Raw genomic sequence first — 17881 nt, forward strand, 5'->3', positions numbered from 1 at the left:
GAGTCTTCCTGACTCCAGGTCACTTAGTCACCACTCCTTTGGGTACTCTACAGCTTATTAATGTTTTTCCTAAAATGTGGCCCCCAGAACTGAACACAGTTCTCCAGGTATGGTCTGGTCAAGGCAGATTATAGGAGGACTCTCAACATTCCTGAATGTTGTCTATCTTCATGTAGTCTTAAAGGGCATTAACTTTGATTGGCTACCATGTCAAACAGCTGGCCAAATTCATCTAGTCCCCTTTAAAAAGCCTAGATCTTTTCCAATGAATGATTGTCTAGTGGTTTTTCCACCATCCTGTTCTTGTGAAGTTGATTTTTCAAATCCAAGGGTAAGGCTTCATCTCCCTTTGCATTTAATCTAATTAGATTCAGAACCTGTTCTAAACTGTCATGATTTTTTAAGAGTCTTACTTTCTCATTCAATGAGTTGGTCATACCTCCTAGCCTTTCCTATAAATTAATATACCATCTTTGCTTTTATCCAAGCCATAGAGAAAAATGTTAAACAGTGCAGTATCAAGAAGAAGTTCCAGGGGCGGCTAGGTGGTGCAGTGAATAGAGCACCGGCCCTGGAGTCAGGCAGACCTGAGTTCAAATCTAGCCTCACACACTTAACATAAAAACTAGGTGTGTGACCTTGGGCAAGTCACTTAACCCCAATTGCACTTCAAAAAGCAAAAAAAAAAGTTCCTTAGGTACTCTATAGGAAACCTCCTTCCTAGTTCATTTATTAATTGATTCATTCATTCATTTAACACTTATGATGTGCCAGCCTCTGGAAACACAAAGACCAAAATGAAAACAATCTCTGTTCTCAAGGAGCTCACATTCTACTGGGGGATGGGAGATTGAAGAAAAAGCAAAATCCAAAGTAATTTTAAAGTGCCCAGGAGAGCGCCAAAAAACAGTTGGAGAGAGTTGGGAAAAGCAGTGCTGGGAGCTGGCGTCTGAGTTGTGCCCTGAAGGAAGTTAGGGATTTTATATATCAGAAGTGAGGAGAGCAGTCCAGGCATGGAGTTAGGTATGGAGGTGAGAGGCAGAAGTTCATGCACAGGGAACAACTAATAGTCCACTTTTCCTGGAGTGTATTGTGTGCAAGGGGAGTGTTAATGTGAAAGACATCTGGAAAAGTAGTCTGGCTTCTGATTGTGGAGGGATTGAAGCACCAAACCAAAAAAGTTTGTATTTTTTCCTAGGGATAATAGGGAGTCACTGAAGATCCTTGAGATGGAGAGTGAAATGGCTGAACATGTGCCTTAGGAAGACTTTCGGAAGACTCTTGTGTGGAGATTGGAATAGATGCAGGGAGATCAGTAAGGCAAGACAGGACCGAATGAGTAGACCAAAGGGATCAGAATTAAGAGACGTGGAGTCAGGAAAATGTATATTAAACCGTTAAAAAGTATTCTTGGGGTCTGGCCGTTCATCCTGTTATTCCATATCTGGTATTTATCTTATTGTCTTGCCCACATGTTTTTCATGAGGACACTACGAAGGACTTTGAAATGCCTTGCTGAAATCTAGGTGAGTGATTGCCATAGCTTTCTCCTGACCTGTGTTGTTGTTTCGTCTTTCAGTCATGCCCGACTTCGTGATCCCATGGACCATAGCATGCCAGTGCTGTCCATGGAGTTTTCTTGGCAAAGATACGGGAGTCCTTTGCCATTTCCTTCTCCAGTGGATTAAGACAAAAAGGTTAAGTGACTTGCCCAACGTTCCCCAGCTAACAAGTGTCTGAGGTCAGATTTGAACTCAGGTCTTCTTGACTCCAGGGCTGGTGCTCTACCCACTGAGCCTTTCTCCTGATCTACCAGTCTCTTAATTCTGTCAAAAAAAAAAAAAAAGGCACTGAGGTTAGTCTAGCATGATCTGTTCTTTTAAAACAAAACAACAGCAACAACGTTATTTTCAGTTAACAAATACTTATTTTCTTTCCTGATCCATTCTTCCTCCATGACTTGGTCTTGACAATGTCATGCTGAACACTGAGGTTCTTAATCATTGCTTCCCTTTCTGCATATTCGCTGACCATCCCTTTAATATTACACTCTAGAATTTGTTTTTCCAGAATAGAAGTCAAGGGGCGGCCAGGTAGCACAGCGAGTAAGAGCACCGGCTCCGGTGTTGAGAAGACCTGGAGATCGAATCCCGAGCTCAGACACTTAGCACCCACCCAGAAACACCTGGCCGTGTAACCTTGAGCAAGTTACTTAACCCCAATTGCTTAGGGGCGGCCAGGTGGCTCAGCTAGTAAGAGCACCGGCTCCAGTGTCGGAATGACCTGGATCAAATCTGGGCTCGGATACTCAGCACCACACGCAGAAATAATAACTGGTCGTGTAACCTTGAGCAAGTTACTTAACCCCGATTGCTTTAAAAAAAAAAAAAAGAATAGAAGTCAAGATCATTGGCCCATACTTTCTTCCTTTTTTGGAAAACCGTAGATCTAGAAGAAGGGATCTCAGAGGCCATCCAGTCTAATCCCCTTATTTTACAGATGAGGAAACTGAAGCTCAGGAAAATTAAGTGACATGTCCGAGGTCACACAGGTAGCAGATGTCAGAGGTGTGATTTGAACCCAGGTTCTCTCATCTATCACTGGCTCTCTTTCCACCACCCCAATGCTGCCTCATTCAGGACCCCATGGTGTTTCTTTCAGAGGTCACCAGCTCTTGCAGGAGCCTGGGTTATGGAGCAGCTGTATTCAGCATGGGCTGCTGTCTTCTTTTATAGGGGAGGCTTATGATCCCATTCCCAGCAGCGGTCTGTACTTGACTGGGTGCGCAGGATGGATTTAGTATGAGGCTGGCCCCAAGAGGAAGGGGCCTGAGCTCTCTGGCATTTTCTCTCATCAGGGCTGTGGGGCTCTAGACGTGTCAGAACTTGTCCCTGATTTAAGGAGCTTTTCTCCATCACGTCATCAGGAGAGAGGGATTTCATAAATTCTTGCCAACGCTAGCATGAGATCAGGTGAACCCTGATGGTTCTTTGTTGAAGACAGACTGCTTTTCCTTAGCCCAGAGTGGAGATGGGGGATGAAGCATCCTCCCTGAGCACACATTCACCAGCACATGCAAAGGGCCTCAGATTAATGATAACAAGAGTAATAATAACTCAGATTTCTCTAACTCCTTAAAGTTTACAAAGTGTTTTACAAAGGTTAGCTCATTTGATTGTCCTGGGATGTAGATATCATTATACTAAGTTTAGAGGTGACGTGTCTTGCCCAAAGGGTGGCTACATGGCTCACTGGATAGAGTGGCGCACCTGGAGTCAGGAAGACCTGAGTTCAAATCCAGCCTCAGACTCGTCCCAGCTGTGTGACCCTGGGCACTTATTAAGTGCCTCCTGTATGCTAGGCACTGTGCTAAGTTCCAGGGATACAAATAAAAGCAAAGGACAATTCCTTGATCTTGAGGACACAGTCCAATGTGGGAGAAAACAGCTAATATAGAAACAAGACATATTTATATGTGTAAACATGGGAGACAGGCTATAGTGGAAGATCTCCATTGGAGAGGGTCCCATAGCTGCCACTTACCAGCTGTCGAATTTTCAGATCCCAGCTAAAGACTCACCTTCTGCAAAGAAGCCTTTCCCTCTACTAATCTCTTTCCTCTGTTGATTATATCCAATGGGGTTGTGAGGAACAAATCAGATAACACATCACAAATCTTAAAGCACTATATAATATTAGTTATTATTATTTTCAATGTTAATATTATAATAATGCAATACAATCATATACTCTAGTTATACAATATATTACAGTTATATAATATATTATAATTACATATTATTTTATGTAATATAGTTATAAAGTATAATATAGCTATGTAATATGATATAGTTATATAATATACTATTATGGTTATATGATACTTTATAATTATAGAGAATAATAATAACAGTTATTGCAGATGTAGCCTGAGGAAGACTTAGCCTCAGCTAGGATACAGACCCCTCTCCCCTAGTACCAGGTCCAAAGGCTCACCAGGTGTTTCAGCTAGGTTGGTTACAATGGAAAGCCAGTCATGGCTGTATAGGCTTGGGTAAGTCACATCACTTTCCTGGGAACCTCTCAGTAAATTTGTAAATGAGGGGTTTGGGATGGACAACCTCTAAAGTCTCTTCTGCCTCTAGAACAGTGTAGGGCTCCCTAGCTCTGGGGTGAGATGTGGGATGGAACAAGCTCTTGAAATTTCAAGTAGCCTTGAGGCTGGAGATCTTGCTTCCTTGCCCCTGGTTTGCTCTCATAAAGACTGGTTAGGCTGGTTTCTGGCCCTGGGGCATGAGTTGATTTGGTGACTCGGGTTAGGTTAGCAGTGAAATGGGATGGACGGAAAATCAGTCCAGAAAGTCAACAAGCAGAGGAGTTGTTGGAAAGTTGGGTTTGGGATTGAGTTTTGGGTTTCTTCTAAGATGGCAGTCCCCAAACTTTTCCATGTCATCCCCAAAGGAGACTCCTTGGATTCCCCCATCCTATTCTCTCTCGTCTCATGACTCATGCTGACATAATGCCTCAAGGATTTCAATCCTGGGATCATGGTTTAGAGTTGGACGGGACCTTAGAGGCTGCTGTGTCTAACCCCCTCATTTTGTTGTTGTTCAGTCATTTTCTCTCATGTCCGACCCCATTTGCAGTTTTCTTGGCAAAGATACTGGAGCCCTTTGTTATTTCCTTCTCCAGGTCATTTTACACATGAGGAAACTGTAAAGTGACTTACCCAGGGTCACCCAGCTAGTAAGTGTCTCAGGCCAGATTTGAACTCAGTTTTTCAGATTCCAAGCCCAGGAAACAGAGGCTTAGGGCAGCTAGGTGGGATAGAGTGTTGGACCTGGAGTTAGGAAGACTCATCTTTCTGTGTTCAAATCTGGCCTCAGACAGATTTTTTGTTTGCCCCAGTTTCCTTATCTGTCAAATGAGCTGGAGAAGAAAATGGCAAATCACTTTGGTATCTTTGCCAAGAAAACCCCAAATGGAGTTACCAAGGGTCAGGCATGACTGAAATGACCCCGCAACAAGAAAGGGAGGCACAGAGAGATCGCTGTCATTTGAACTTCATGACGACTTGTGAGATAGGCATTATTATCCCCATTTTTATAGATGAGGATATTGAGGCTCAGAAAATTACTTGCTCATGATCATGGGATCAGATTTATTATTGATGTTATCTAGAGCTAGAAGGTATCTCAGAGGACATCAGGCCAACCCCTTCATTTTATGGATGAGGAAATCAAGGCCCAAGAAAGCCAATCCATTTCCTCAAGGCTGTCCACTGGGTCACTCTTTGTCTCACATCACTCTTCTCTAGCATAAAATCATTGTGGGAGACATCTTTTACTGGTAAGTGGGAGGAGGGGATGGTCTTCCTTGACTTCATCTAGGAGATGGTCCAAGAAAATGAGTGATAATGGATTGGGCTGGGAAAGAAAATTTTCAGAAGTGACCAGCAATGAGAAAGTTCATTTGAAGAGAGGTTCTCAGCTCCCCACTTTCTGATGCACCAGACTAGGAACCTAGAAACCCAGACTCTAGTATGAAAAAAACATTGTCCTTGACCCAACTGCCATTCTAGATTGAGAACCTGTCATTCTAGATCTAGACAAACATTGGTCTAGGAAGAGAACCATTTTTCTAGGTTCTAAGTTCACCTGAACATGGTGAAAAATCACATAAGGTAGTCCTAGGTACATTGCTTAGTAGAATAAGGGTGGAAGACAACTGAGTTGTCAAGTAACTGTGTTATATACCGAGATCCACCAAAAAGAGGCTGTGTGACCTTAGACAAGTCTATTCCCCTTCCTGTGAAGAAAGTCTTAATTTCCTCCTTTAGAAAAAGAAGCTGGACTAGGATACTCTATAAAGGCCTCTCCCAGCCCCCACATTCCCTGTTCTAAGCCCACCCCCCCCACCAGCTCTGACATCCCCTGTTCTATGTTCCAAGGTCTGTACTATATTCTTTGCACATATGGCCATTAGCAGGACATCTGTTAGATGATAAATTCCTTGTGGGCAGGGACAGAGGCTTTATACACAGTAACTAGCCCAGCACTGAATTCAGTTAAAGTACTTAAAGGTTTTTTTTTTTGTTGTTGAGAATGAGGAAGTGATTTGTATAAGCTCCCAGAGCTAAGAGGTGGCAAAAGACAGAATTTGTACTCAGGGCCTCAATCTGCAGAGTCTATGTGCTTTCCCTCCTAGTTCTGAGATTCTGTAATTGTGTCCCTTCTCATTGTTAATTGCATGATTCTGTGCCCACATATGTGATTGTACCCATGTAAACACAAACATCCATTCAGGAGTGCGCGCGCGCACACACACACACACACACACACACACACACACACACACACACACACACACACCCTGCTAAGCTGTCATTTGGCTCCAGTGAGGAATGTAAAATTACATGGTTGGAAGACTGATCTGAACAAGAAATAAACTGGTACCCGCCCACAGCTGACACGCCTCCCTTTGGAAGAGAAGAGTTGTTTCAATGTACTGAGAACTCTCTTCATTTACCTTTTTCTGCGTTGTCAGTCAGTCCATAAACATTGATTAAGTTCCTATTGTGTGCCGGACACTCTCCTAAACTCTGACGAGTCTTCACCAGGGCCAGATCAGTGCCAACAGCCCCCCGGGTTTGGCTCTCCTGGTGGAGTGTAGATGGCACCCATGGGTGCCAGCCACCACAGGGAGGGGCAGCAGCTTCTCCTTCTGGTGCCATTGTAACCCCTGGCTTGGACCAGTTGGATTCTTTTGGAGTGATCTCGATTTCTCCAGTTGGTGCCTGAGAGATAACAGGGAGAATGGACAGAGCAATAAACTTGAACACAGAGGAAAGCTGGGGCCAAAGCTAACCTCATATACTCACCAGCTGTAGGACCCTAAGCAATAATAATGATAGCTAGCATTTATATAGCACCTACTATGTGTTAGGCACTGTGCTTTACAAGTTTTATCCCATTTGGTCCTCACACCAACCCTGTGAGTTTGGTGCTGTTAATATCCCCATTTCGGGGTGACTAGGTGGCACAGTAAATAGAGCACCGGCCCTGGAGTCAGGAGGACCTGAGTTCAAATTTGGCCTCAGACACTTAGCACTTGCTAGCCATGTGACCTTGGGCAAGTCACTTAACCCCAATTGCCCTGCCTTTCCACCTCCAAAAAAAGCAAAAAACAAGACAAAACAAAAATATCCCCATTTTACATTTGAGGAAACGGATGCAGGTAGCGTTTAAATGACTTGCCAAAGGTCATACACCTAGTCAGTATCTGAATACCATTTGAACTCCAGGTCCAGTACTCTATTCACTGTCTCAACTGACAGTCCCATAAGAAAGTCATTTATTCTCTGAGCCTCAGTTTCCACATCTGTAAGAGTGTGGCATGGTGGCTGACACAGGAAAGTCAGGGTTCAATTCTTGCTTGTGATGCATTTTGGCCATGTGACCCTGGGAAAGGCAATTCTGCCAAGGCTCTTAATCTTTGGGTACAGTTAGATGGCACATGTGTGCCCCTTCTCAGAATAATGCTTTTGGGTACCTTAAAGAAAATACATAGGATTGCAAAGGACACCAATTATATTGAAATGCATTTGTCAAACTGTTAAAAAAAAAACTGATCCCAGGTTAGGAACCCCTGCTCTCAGACTCTAATTGCAGAGAGGGTGCTGACTTGCATTGGTGAAGGGAGTTCCTCATTGGGGAGTTCCCCATAGCAATGAAATGGCAGATCCAGATCCTATCTCTTAACCTATAACATCTGCAGCATTTGTCTTACAAGGTAGTCTTGAAGATCAAATAAGGAAATCAACCATATGTTATTTTTTTTGCAAACCTGAAAGCCCCATATACATTTTTGTTATTCAGTCATGTCCAACGCTTTACAATCCCACTTGGAGTTTTCTTGGCAAAGATACCAGAGTGGTTTGCCATCTCTTTCCCCAGCTTATTTTATACATGAGGAAACTGAGGCAAACAAGGTTAAGTGACTTGCCCAGGGTCACACAGCTAGTAAGTATCTGAGGCTGGATTTGAACTCAGGTTTTCCTGACTCCAGGTTGGGCACTCTATCCACTGTGCCACCTAGCTGCCCACCTTATACATTGTAGCTTTTAAAGATGAATGCTCCCCCCATCCATCTCAGTGACACCCCCTGAGGCTTTCAGACCTTTGAATTTCTGGCATTTTTGGCTGGTTATCTGTACTTTATACATTTGCACATAGACAGCTGAAGGTTAGAATTTTCTTGATTTTAAAATAAATTTTCATTGATGTCTTTTGTTTTTACATCTTCTACAATCCATGGAGAGCCATTCCTTATAATAAAGAAGAAAAAATTGAGAAGTTCATCAATACTAGTCAACATATTTGAAAAGTCTGACATTGTATATGATATTTCAGACCCATAGGCCCCCACTTCTGCAAAGAAGCCCGAGTAGGGTAGAGGTTCCTTCTTCTATCTCTTCTTTGGTACCAAGCTTGGTCAGGACAGTTTTACAATATTCCGTTTTGGTTACTGGGTTGTTTCTGTAGGTGCTGGGTATGATGTTTTCTTTGTTTCAGGTGTTCTCACTTTGCTTTACAAGTCTTCCTATGTTCCTTTTTCTTCACAATATTAATTTTTTAAAGCACAGTTACTTTCCTTCTATTTATGGACCACAGCTTGTTTAGCCATTCCCGGATCAAGGAGCATCTGTTTGGTTTCCAGTTGCAAGCAAAAAATGATTCTCTAAATTATTCTCTAAATCAAATGTGGTATAGATATGCTCCTTCTTTTCTTCGATCAGCTTTATCATTGACCTCCTTGGAGAGCATGTTAAGCTGTTCATTCTCTGGATCTGAGGATATGCACATTTTAGTCACTTTTTTTGAATAATTCAAATTTGTTTTCCAGAGTGATTGGATGAGTCCGCAGCAAAACCAACCATGCATTAGTGTGTGGCGGATTTTGATTATTATTGACTCTTTTCTTGATTTTTGTTTCCTGTGAATTTCTGGATGTTTGCTATTTTCCTTCATTTTCAGGGTCATCTACCTTCCTTGGAAGGTTTGTCAGTAATTTTCTTCTTTTTTAGTTTCAGTTTTGTTCTATTAGATCGGCAGATTCTAGGATGATACATTTCACACAAGCTCTTTTTAGGTATAACAGAATCCTAGCCAAAGGCTGATCATTCCTATATTTTTAATCTGTGATCCAGAGATCCAAATTGTTTTCTCAAACAGCAGTTTTTTTTAAAAAAAAAATGCTATCCCTTTTCCCAATTACATGTAAAAGCAATTTTTAACATTCATTTTAAGAAATTTTGAGTTCCAAATTCTCTCCCTCTCTCCTTCCCTGAGATGGTAAGCAATTCCATATAGGTTATACATGTGCAATCATTTAAAATGTATTTCTCTATTAGTCATTTGGTGGAATAAAACTCGAACCATAAAATATAATAAAATAAAGAAAGTGAAAGATAGTGTGTTTCAGGCTGCATTCAGACTCTTATCAGTTCTCTCCCTGGAGCTAGATAGCATTTTTCATCATGAGTCTCTTGGGATTGTTTTGGAACTTTGTATTGCTGAGAATATAGCTAAGTCATTCACAGTTGAATATTGTTACAATATTATGGATACTCTGTACAATGTTCTTCTAGTTCTACTCACTTCAGTCTGCATCAGTTCATGTAAGTCTTTCCAGGTCAAACACTAGTTCTTAACAAAAATAACCAGCATTTCCATAGTGCTTTAAGATTTGCAGAGAGTTCTATGGGTATTATTTCATTTGATCATAATAACAACCACGGAAGGTTGTAAGTGTCTGAGGCAGTATTTGAACTCAGGTCTTACTGACTTGGGTGCTTTTTATTCATAGGACCATAGATTTAGAGGGAAGCTATTGAATTCGACCCCCTCATTTTACAGTTAAAGAAACAAAGACTCAGAGAGACATTAGTGACATAGTCACATTGATTGTGAATGTCAGTAGCATGATTTGAAGCCAGTTCTCTGGACTCCAGTTTTAAACTTCTTTCAAATATTCCATTGAAGGCCAGTCTATGCACAGAGCTTAATGCATGGTACAGACAGTAAGGCCTGGAAGAGTGGGAGTCCTGCACTGGAGCAATCTGGGTAGGTTCCCTGGAGGAGATGGGCTTTGTTTTGGTCTGGGAAGGATGGGGACCATTTAGAGAATCAAAGAGGAGGGATGAGGATATTCTAAGGAGGGATGGTGGTATGGGAATAGCATGAGGCATCAATCATGTCAACTTTGGAACTGAAGGTCCTGAGTTCAAATCCTGACTGTATCACTTGTTGCCAGCATAACCTTGGGAAAATACCTTCTAACAATAACAATATCAATAATAGTATTTCTTGGTTTACAAAGCATTTTTTGTACGTATCTCATACCCTATGTGGTAGGTGCCCTTGTTGTACAGATGAGGAAGCTGAGGCACAGAGAGGTTTAGTGATTTGTTTAGGGTCAAACAGCTATGAAATGTTTGCGTTAGGTCATCTAGGAAGTACCTGAGCGCAGGCCTTCCTGATTTGAAGTCCATCATAGCACCCATTAAACCTGTTATTTTCTTTTGGAGGCAATTGTGGTTAAGTGACTTGCACAGGGTCACAGAGCTAGTACACGTCTGAGGCTTTGATTTGAACTCAGATTCTCTTAACTCCAGGGCTGATGCCTCCCCATTGTGCCCCCTAGCTGATCCTCTCAGTGATCTCTTGACCTCAGAATCCTCTTCTAAAACTAAGGACATTGGAGTAGATGACCTGTAAGGCGCTTCCAGTTCCATATTTATAAGCCTGTGAGCCTAAAAGGCAGTCAGTGTGGTCGCGGGGAAAGACCATTGGTCATGGAATCAGAGGTCCTGGGTTCAAATCCCACCTCTGCCCCTTACTGCCTCTGTGACCTGGGCAAGCCAATTCTTCCTTGTGACTCAGTTTCCTCATCTGTACAATGAGGTAGTTGGACTCTTTCAAAACCAGATCTAGCATCTGTGAGCAAAAATTTGCAGGATAGGGATGCAGCTGAAGTTGTATGTGAGTATGTGAGCAGAACAGTGAAGATGCCATTTTGTTTGAAAGTCCCAGTGGGTGTTTCATAACCTGGTGAGTAGATAGAGACCGACTATGGTCACCATGGGGAGGACCTTACGGACTAGTGTTTGAAGGACCTTAGAAGGCATCCAGGACACATAACCAAAGGAGAGAACTAGGATTTACAGGTAGAAATTGTAAGAAGGCCAATGTTCACTGGATGCCAAGGAAAGCTTCCTAATACAGAGAACTGTGCCATGGCAGAATGGGCTGCCTCAGGAGGTGGTGGCATATCTCCCTCACTGGGGGTCTTCAGGTGAACCCTGGACCCCCTACTCACCCGAGATGGCTTCTGAGGTCCCTTCCACCTCAGACATTCTGTGATTCCAGCCTGGCCAAGTTACTGAGCCAATTCCCCACATTTTCTGGTGTCAAGTCCAGTGGACTTTGTGTTCTGGCTGAGGGCATGGGTTGTTACTTTTGGGTGGGAGTCACTGGGGCTTTGGAGTTGTGGCAGGAGAGACAGGGATTTTGGTCCCTGGACTAGAGCCAAACTGACTAAGAACTCACTCTTGGCTTGAGAATCAAATCAATCCACATGTCTCTATTAAGTGACTACTGTATGCTAGGCACTGTGTTAGGTACTGGGAATACCAGGACAAAAATTAAATAACCCCTACCCCCAAGGTTCTTACATTCTTTCAAGGATCCAGTCAAGCAATTCATTAATCAATAAGCATTGATTAATTGCCACCTATCTACCAGGCAATGGGACACAAAAATAAAAGCAAAATCTGTCCCTGCCCTCAAGGGAGTTTACATTCTATCAAGCATCAGTCAAGCAATCCATTAGTTGATGAGCATTTATCAATTATCCACTATATACCAGGCATTGTGCTAAGCACTGGGGCCACAAAGAGAAAGTGAAATCAACTCCTGCCCTTGAGGAGCTTAGATTCTAATAATATGCACATAACTAGGTTTATACATGACATATACAGAGTAGATACAAAGCATCATTGACAGGGAAGGCTCTTGTGGCTTGGAATATTAATACTATTATTATATAAAGGATTCATTTTGAATTATTTCCTGGTTGAGGGGCTCCTGAGGGGCTGGGTATATATCTAGGAAGAAGGTTTCCACCTAGGAGTTGATCCTTGCCCTGACTCAGAGCTCCAGTATCTAAATCATTCCATTGTGGTGGTCCCTGCACTATATTAAACATCTCAATGCCCCCTCTGGGCTTTCCTTGGCTGCCCAGAAAATGCAAAGATATATAATTAACAGGTTATTCCTGTTAATGACATAACTGATGTCCCTATCTACTTTTCCTGAAGGAGGATGGTTGAATGTCAGAGATGAACTGGCCAGCCCTTTCCCAAAATGACTGGCTGATCCATTTCTAGAATGACTGGCCACCAAGCCAAGTCTAGTGGTTCCAGGCCAGCTATCCTGGTAGCTGGGTGGCCCAGTGAACAGAGCCAAGATTAAAGAAGAATTGAGTTCAAATCCAGATACTTATTAACCATGTGACCCTGGGCAAGTCACTTAATTGCTGCCTGCCTCAGTTTCCTTATCTATAAAAGGGGGATAATAATAGCAGGGTTGGTGTGAGAATCAAATGAGAATATTAGTAAAGCACTTATCATAGTGCCTGGAATATAGTAGGTGCTTAATAAATGCTCGTTCCTCTTCCATTCCTCCTTCTGTGGGAGCGGTTTCCCCACTAAAGTGCACCACCTGGACTAAGTCCCCCCTTAGGGGCAGCCTCAACTCTTCCTCTGACCTAGGGGCTCTTAGCAGTTTTTGTCTTTGGCTTACCACAGGGCAAACAAAAGCCAAATTATTGATTTATGACTGTGTTTATGTGTGGGGAAGAGTGTGACATGGGGAATGTGTTTGTGCCGATTAAGAAAAACAAGCAAAGAATTTTCAGACACAGCCCCCAGAGTGGGATGGTTGGAAGCTCCAGGAAATTTGCACCTAGCGCCAAGCTGCCTAACCAAGAGGATGCATTTTTTCCAGGCTGCTGTCCACAGAGGGCTGCCTGCCCCAGATCTTGGTTTGGAATCCCTCCCCGAAGGTGGGCCATGAGGGTGGCACTAACGGTCAAGGGAGGATGTGGACAGGTCCATAGGATTTAGGGCTCACTAGGTCCTTTGAAATAACGCAAATTCTTCATTTCACAGATAAGGAAACTGAGGCCCACAGAGGGCAAGTGACTTGCCTGAGAATTTGTTGTTAGTTTTTTGGGGTCTAGACATGTGAATTTATGGGGGGGAGGGGAAGGAAGTGGACTCCAAGTACCGAAATTCCCTTCCTTGGTGCAGATCAGTCCCAGTAACTTGCAGTCTTAGAGACTTGTCTGAGCATTGAGGGCTTGAGTGACTTGCCCAGAGCTACACAACCAATATCTGTCAGACGAAGGACTTGAACCCAAGTCTTTCTGACTCAGAGGCTGGTCCTCTAACTGTGCTTCCTTTATATCCATAATAAAAATTGCTGAAATGTCAATAGCACTTTAAGGTTTGCGAAACACTTTGCAGTGTCTCATTTGATCCTTGTAACAACCCTATGACATAGGTACAATGGATATTATTGCCCCCATTTTTCAGATGTGGAAACTGAGGCTGAGGTGAAATAGCTTGGATCATAGATTGAAAGCTAGAAGAGACCTCAGAAGACATCTAGTTTCATGTTCTCATAAAAAAATTATATATTTTTCCAATTACATTTAAAAACAATTTTTAACATTCATTTAAAAATTTTTTGAGTTCTAAATTCTCTCCCTCTCTCCTTCCCTCTTCTCTCCTTGAAAAGGTAGAAAATTTGATAGAAATTATACATGCACAAAATATATTTCCATATTAGTCATGTTGTGAAAGAAGACACAGACCAAAAGGAAACACACACACACACACACACACACACACAGAAAAGTGAAAAATAGTCTGCTTCCATCTGCATTCAGACTCCACAGTTCTCTCTCTGGATGAGGATGGCATTTTTTATTGAGTCCTTTGTAGTTGTCTTGGATCATTGCATTAATAAGAACACCTAAATCACTCCCAGTTGATCATCGCTATAATGTTGCTGTTACTGTGTACAATGTTCTCCTCACTTCAGTTTGCATCAGTTCATGTAGGTCTTTCTAGGTTTTTTTTTTAATCATCCTGGCAGGAAGAGACTGAGTTCAAATGCGACCTCAGACATTTAACACTTACCGTGTGACCTGGGGCAAGTCACTTAACCCCAATTGCTCTCCAAAAAGCAATAATAATAATAATAATAATAAACAAGTATTTTTTTCAGCCTTCTCATTTTTATTGAGGAGTAAACAGATGTTGAGGAAGATTTGTCCAAAGTCTTCCAGGTAATAGGTAGCAGTCAGGATTTGAATCCAGATCTTCTGACTCCAATTTAAACTTTCATTCCAAATACTATACAACTCTCAGTTCCTACCCTTCTGTGCCCACCTTCCCTCACCCCCTGCATTGTCTCCCCTGTTCCTATTCTCTCAACACTCTGACTCAGCTTCTTTTTTTGCTTTTTGGAGGGCAGGGCAATTGGAGTTAAGTGACTTGTCCAAGATCACATGACTAGTAAGTGTTAAGTGTCTGAGGCCAGATTTGAACTCGGGTCCTCCTGACTCCAGGGCTGGTGCTCTATTCACTGTGCCACCTAGCCACCCCTCTGACAGCTTCTGAGGGCTCAGTTCAAGGATATAAGCATCATAGATTCATTGATCTAGTGATGGTAGTCCAACCCATTACTTTTCTACAAAGGGGGAAATTCAGGACCAGAGAGGCAAAATTCTCTGGTTGCACAGGAAGTAATTTCATAGTTTCATAGATTTAGAGCTGAAAGAGAACTCAGAGGTCACCTAATCCAATCCCCCACCCCCCATCTTACAGATAGTGAAACTGAGGCTCAGGACTTGCCCAATCACAAAGCTAAGTGACTGAGGAAGGATTTGAATTCAGATCTTCCTGTCTCCAAGTTCACCCCTCTATACTCTATGCCAATATATCTCTCATCTAGTCTATCTCCCTCATTTTACAACTAGGGAAACCAAGGCACAGAGAAGTTATAATTCACCTAGGGTTGCCTAGTTAGTAAGTGTCAGAAGCAGTATTTGAACATGGGACATCATGTCATGTTCTAGGGGCTTACCCAGGCTCCTTGGCTCCAAACCCCATGGTCTTCTGGTTTTTGCCCACTGCCTGTGCATGCCCTGGCTCCCATCCTTATCCCCTCTCCCTTAGCGGAGCTCCACCCTCCTCTTGTCAAATGTCCAAGTCTGGGGGCTTTCAATGTGAGTCCTGAGTGGGGGTGGGAGGCAGCTAAGCTTTCCTTTTCTAAATACTAGCAGTCCCTTGGTGTATTCTGGCTCTTGGGCTGGGCTCCTATGGCCACTCAGTATTTATAGGTTCTATGAAAGAAGGGCCTGTTCTGTGCCCTGCTCTCAGGGCTGGCCAAGCACAACCACATCTAGGAGAGGCCGCCTGTCCCATGGTTGAAGTCCCCTCTAATTACAACGGCTTCTTTGAGACAACAGCCAGCCCTAGTCCCAGTGTCTGCAGACATGGGCTGCCTGGGCAGGGGACCTTTAGCTCAATCCCCTGACTCCCTCTTGGGGGGGGGGCCTGGGTGGTCCCAGGCTCTGGCCTCTCCCACAGCAGAAGGGCAGGGTTTCTCCAAAGCCCTGGGTGGCCCTGGGTCTGGGCCCTCTCATATGTTGTTCACCCCCACTTCCACTTCAGCTTACCTTTCTTCTTTTTTGTAGAATAGGCCACTGGTGGGAGGAAACCAGGTGCCAGGCATGACAGATCCTGAAGACTCCCCCAGACCCAGCCCTGGGGAATCGGGCGAGCACCCTGGGGATGAGAGCGGACCTCCAGGAGAGACATTCCCCCTCTCCTCCTTGGCCAACCTGTTTGAGGGGGAGGACGGCTCACCCTCAGCTGCAGGGGAGCTTACCCGCAGTCCACCTGTCCAGGGGGATGGCCGGCAGAACCTGCGCATGAAATTCCATGGGGCATTCCGAAAGGGCATGCCCAACCCTATGGACCTGCTGGAGTCCACCATTTATGAGTCCTCCGTCGTTCCCGGCCCCAAGAAGGCCCCCATGGACTCTCTCTTTGATTATGGGACCTATCGGCACCACCCCAGCGACAACAACAAACGCCGAAGAAAGAAGATCGTGGAGTGAGTATCTGCCACCCTCTGACCTGGTGGCCCTTCTTTGTGTCTCTAGCGGGTGTTACCTTGGGCAGGTCATTTTATCTCCCATGGCATTAATTCATTCTCTTGTAACAAGAGGGGAGTTCATCTGGTTGGCCTCTGATTGCCTCTCCAGCTTTAAATCTGGGCAGCCTCCTGTGTCCCCTGGGACAAGAGACTTAACCCCAGTTTCCCCTTTTGCCCCCTAAGGGGCTAGATTTGATGGCCTCTGAGCTAGAGTTCTGAGCCTGTGATCTGGTGAGATTTTCCCTCTTTGGAAGGAGGTCAGAGAAGACACAATCCTGGGAGGGTTGGGGGGAGGTTCTTTGCTCCTGGTCTGAGTACAGTCCCCCAGATGGGGACTCGGAGGGCTGTGTTGCATATGGTGGGTGGAACAATGGAGAGAGCCTGGGACTTAGCCTGATTCAGAGCTGGGAGTGATCTTAGAGCTCAGCCACCTTTATGTGACAGAAGGGGAAACTGAGGCCCAGAGCACTGAAGGCACTTGTGTAGGATCACATAGCTAGTAAGTGTCTGAGGTGGGATTTGAATTCAGGTCTTCCTGTCTCTAAATCCAAAGGATGAGGTTTCAATGCCACATTCTACCCCCATGCCCTTGGGTAAGTATCTTCCTGTTGTTCAGTCATTTTTCAGCTGTGTCTGACTCTTTGTAACCCCATTTGGGGTTTTCTTGACTAAGATACTGGAGTGGCTTTCCATTTCCTTCTCCAGCTCATTTTACAGATGAAGAAACTGAGGCAGACATGAGGGTGAAGTGACTTGCCCAGGGTCACACAGCTAGGAAGTGTCTGAGGTTGGATTTGAACTCAGGTCCTCCTCACTCTGAGCCCAGCACTTTATCCACTGGGCCTTGATTTCTCCATCTGTCAAATTTTGGGGTGGGACTAGACTGACTGACTTAGTTTCTCCATTTGTCAAATGAGAGAGTTGCACTACATACTTCTAAGGCCATATACAGCTTTAAATCTTGTGACCCTGTGGATGGGGGCTCCCAGGAAGGAGGAGAGCTTGGTTCAAATCCCAGTTCTCCTTGTCTTTACTTCTCAATTTTTTCATCTCCAAAATGGCAATAGAGAGCCTCGCTCCCTCCCACCCTCCCCATAGGACTGTTTTGAAAAAAGCTCATTGTACACATTGTAAAGGGTCATGGGACTTGATCAAGGTCACACTGTGTATATTAGGGACAAGCCAGGCCTAGAACCCAGGTCTCCTGACTTCCCAGTCCTGGCTTCTCTCTGCTCTGCCAGGCTCATTTATGCAGTACAAGTGTGGGAGGTATGATGCTGTGATCATGGGAATGAGGACATGAGGAAACAGCAGAGCAGATGAGATTTGGGGATTCCAGAAAGGCCTTTTCATTCAAGCTCATTCTCCCCATTACACTATCTGAAATTTTAACCATTTGATATTCATTTCTTTGGATGCAGCATTGTTCTCTCTCTGTGATCGGAGCATCCTGAGAAGGGTAGTAATACATTCTGTCCTTTACACCTTAGTTTAAATACATTTTTTCAGATATTTCATGGTTATTGAGATTTCAGAATTGGGGTTTGGGAAATGGTTTAGAAGGACATGGGTCCTTAGGAACAGAGAGA

The 17881-nt window shown here is 43.8% G+C and overlaps 1 protein-coding gene across 2 annotated transcripts in view; it reads left to right on the forward strand.

Annotated features, from left to right (window-relative positions):
- The window catches only part of TRPV4 (transient receptor potential cation channel subfamily V member 4), a 60294-nt gene that overhangs the window by 16587 nt on the left and 25826 nt on the right, over positions 1–17881 (forward strand). The window contains exon 2 of one of the 2 annotated variants that reach the window (XM_069081367.1): positions 15829–16250. In XM_069081367.1, the coding sequence (XP_068937468.1) occupies positions 15865–16250 (386 nt within the window). In that variant the 5' untranslated portion in view covers positions 15829–15864. The remainder of the gene's footprint in view (positions 1–15828; positions 16251–17881) is intronic. The other variant, XM_069081368.1, reaches the window with a different exon arrangement.

This window comes from Petaurus breviceps, unplaced genomic scaffold (assembly GCF_028583685.1).
Source record: "Petaurus breviceps papuanus isolate PSGF00001 unplaced genomic scaffold, PetGlider_PUasm1.0 99, whole genome shotgun sequence".
Lineage (NCBI taxonomy): Eukaryota > Metazoa > Chordata > Mammalia > Diprotodontia > Petauridae > Petaurus > Petaurus breviceps.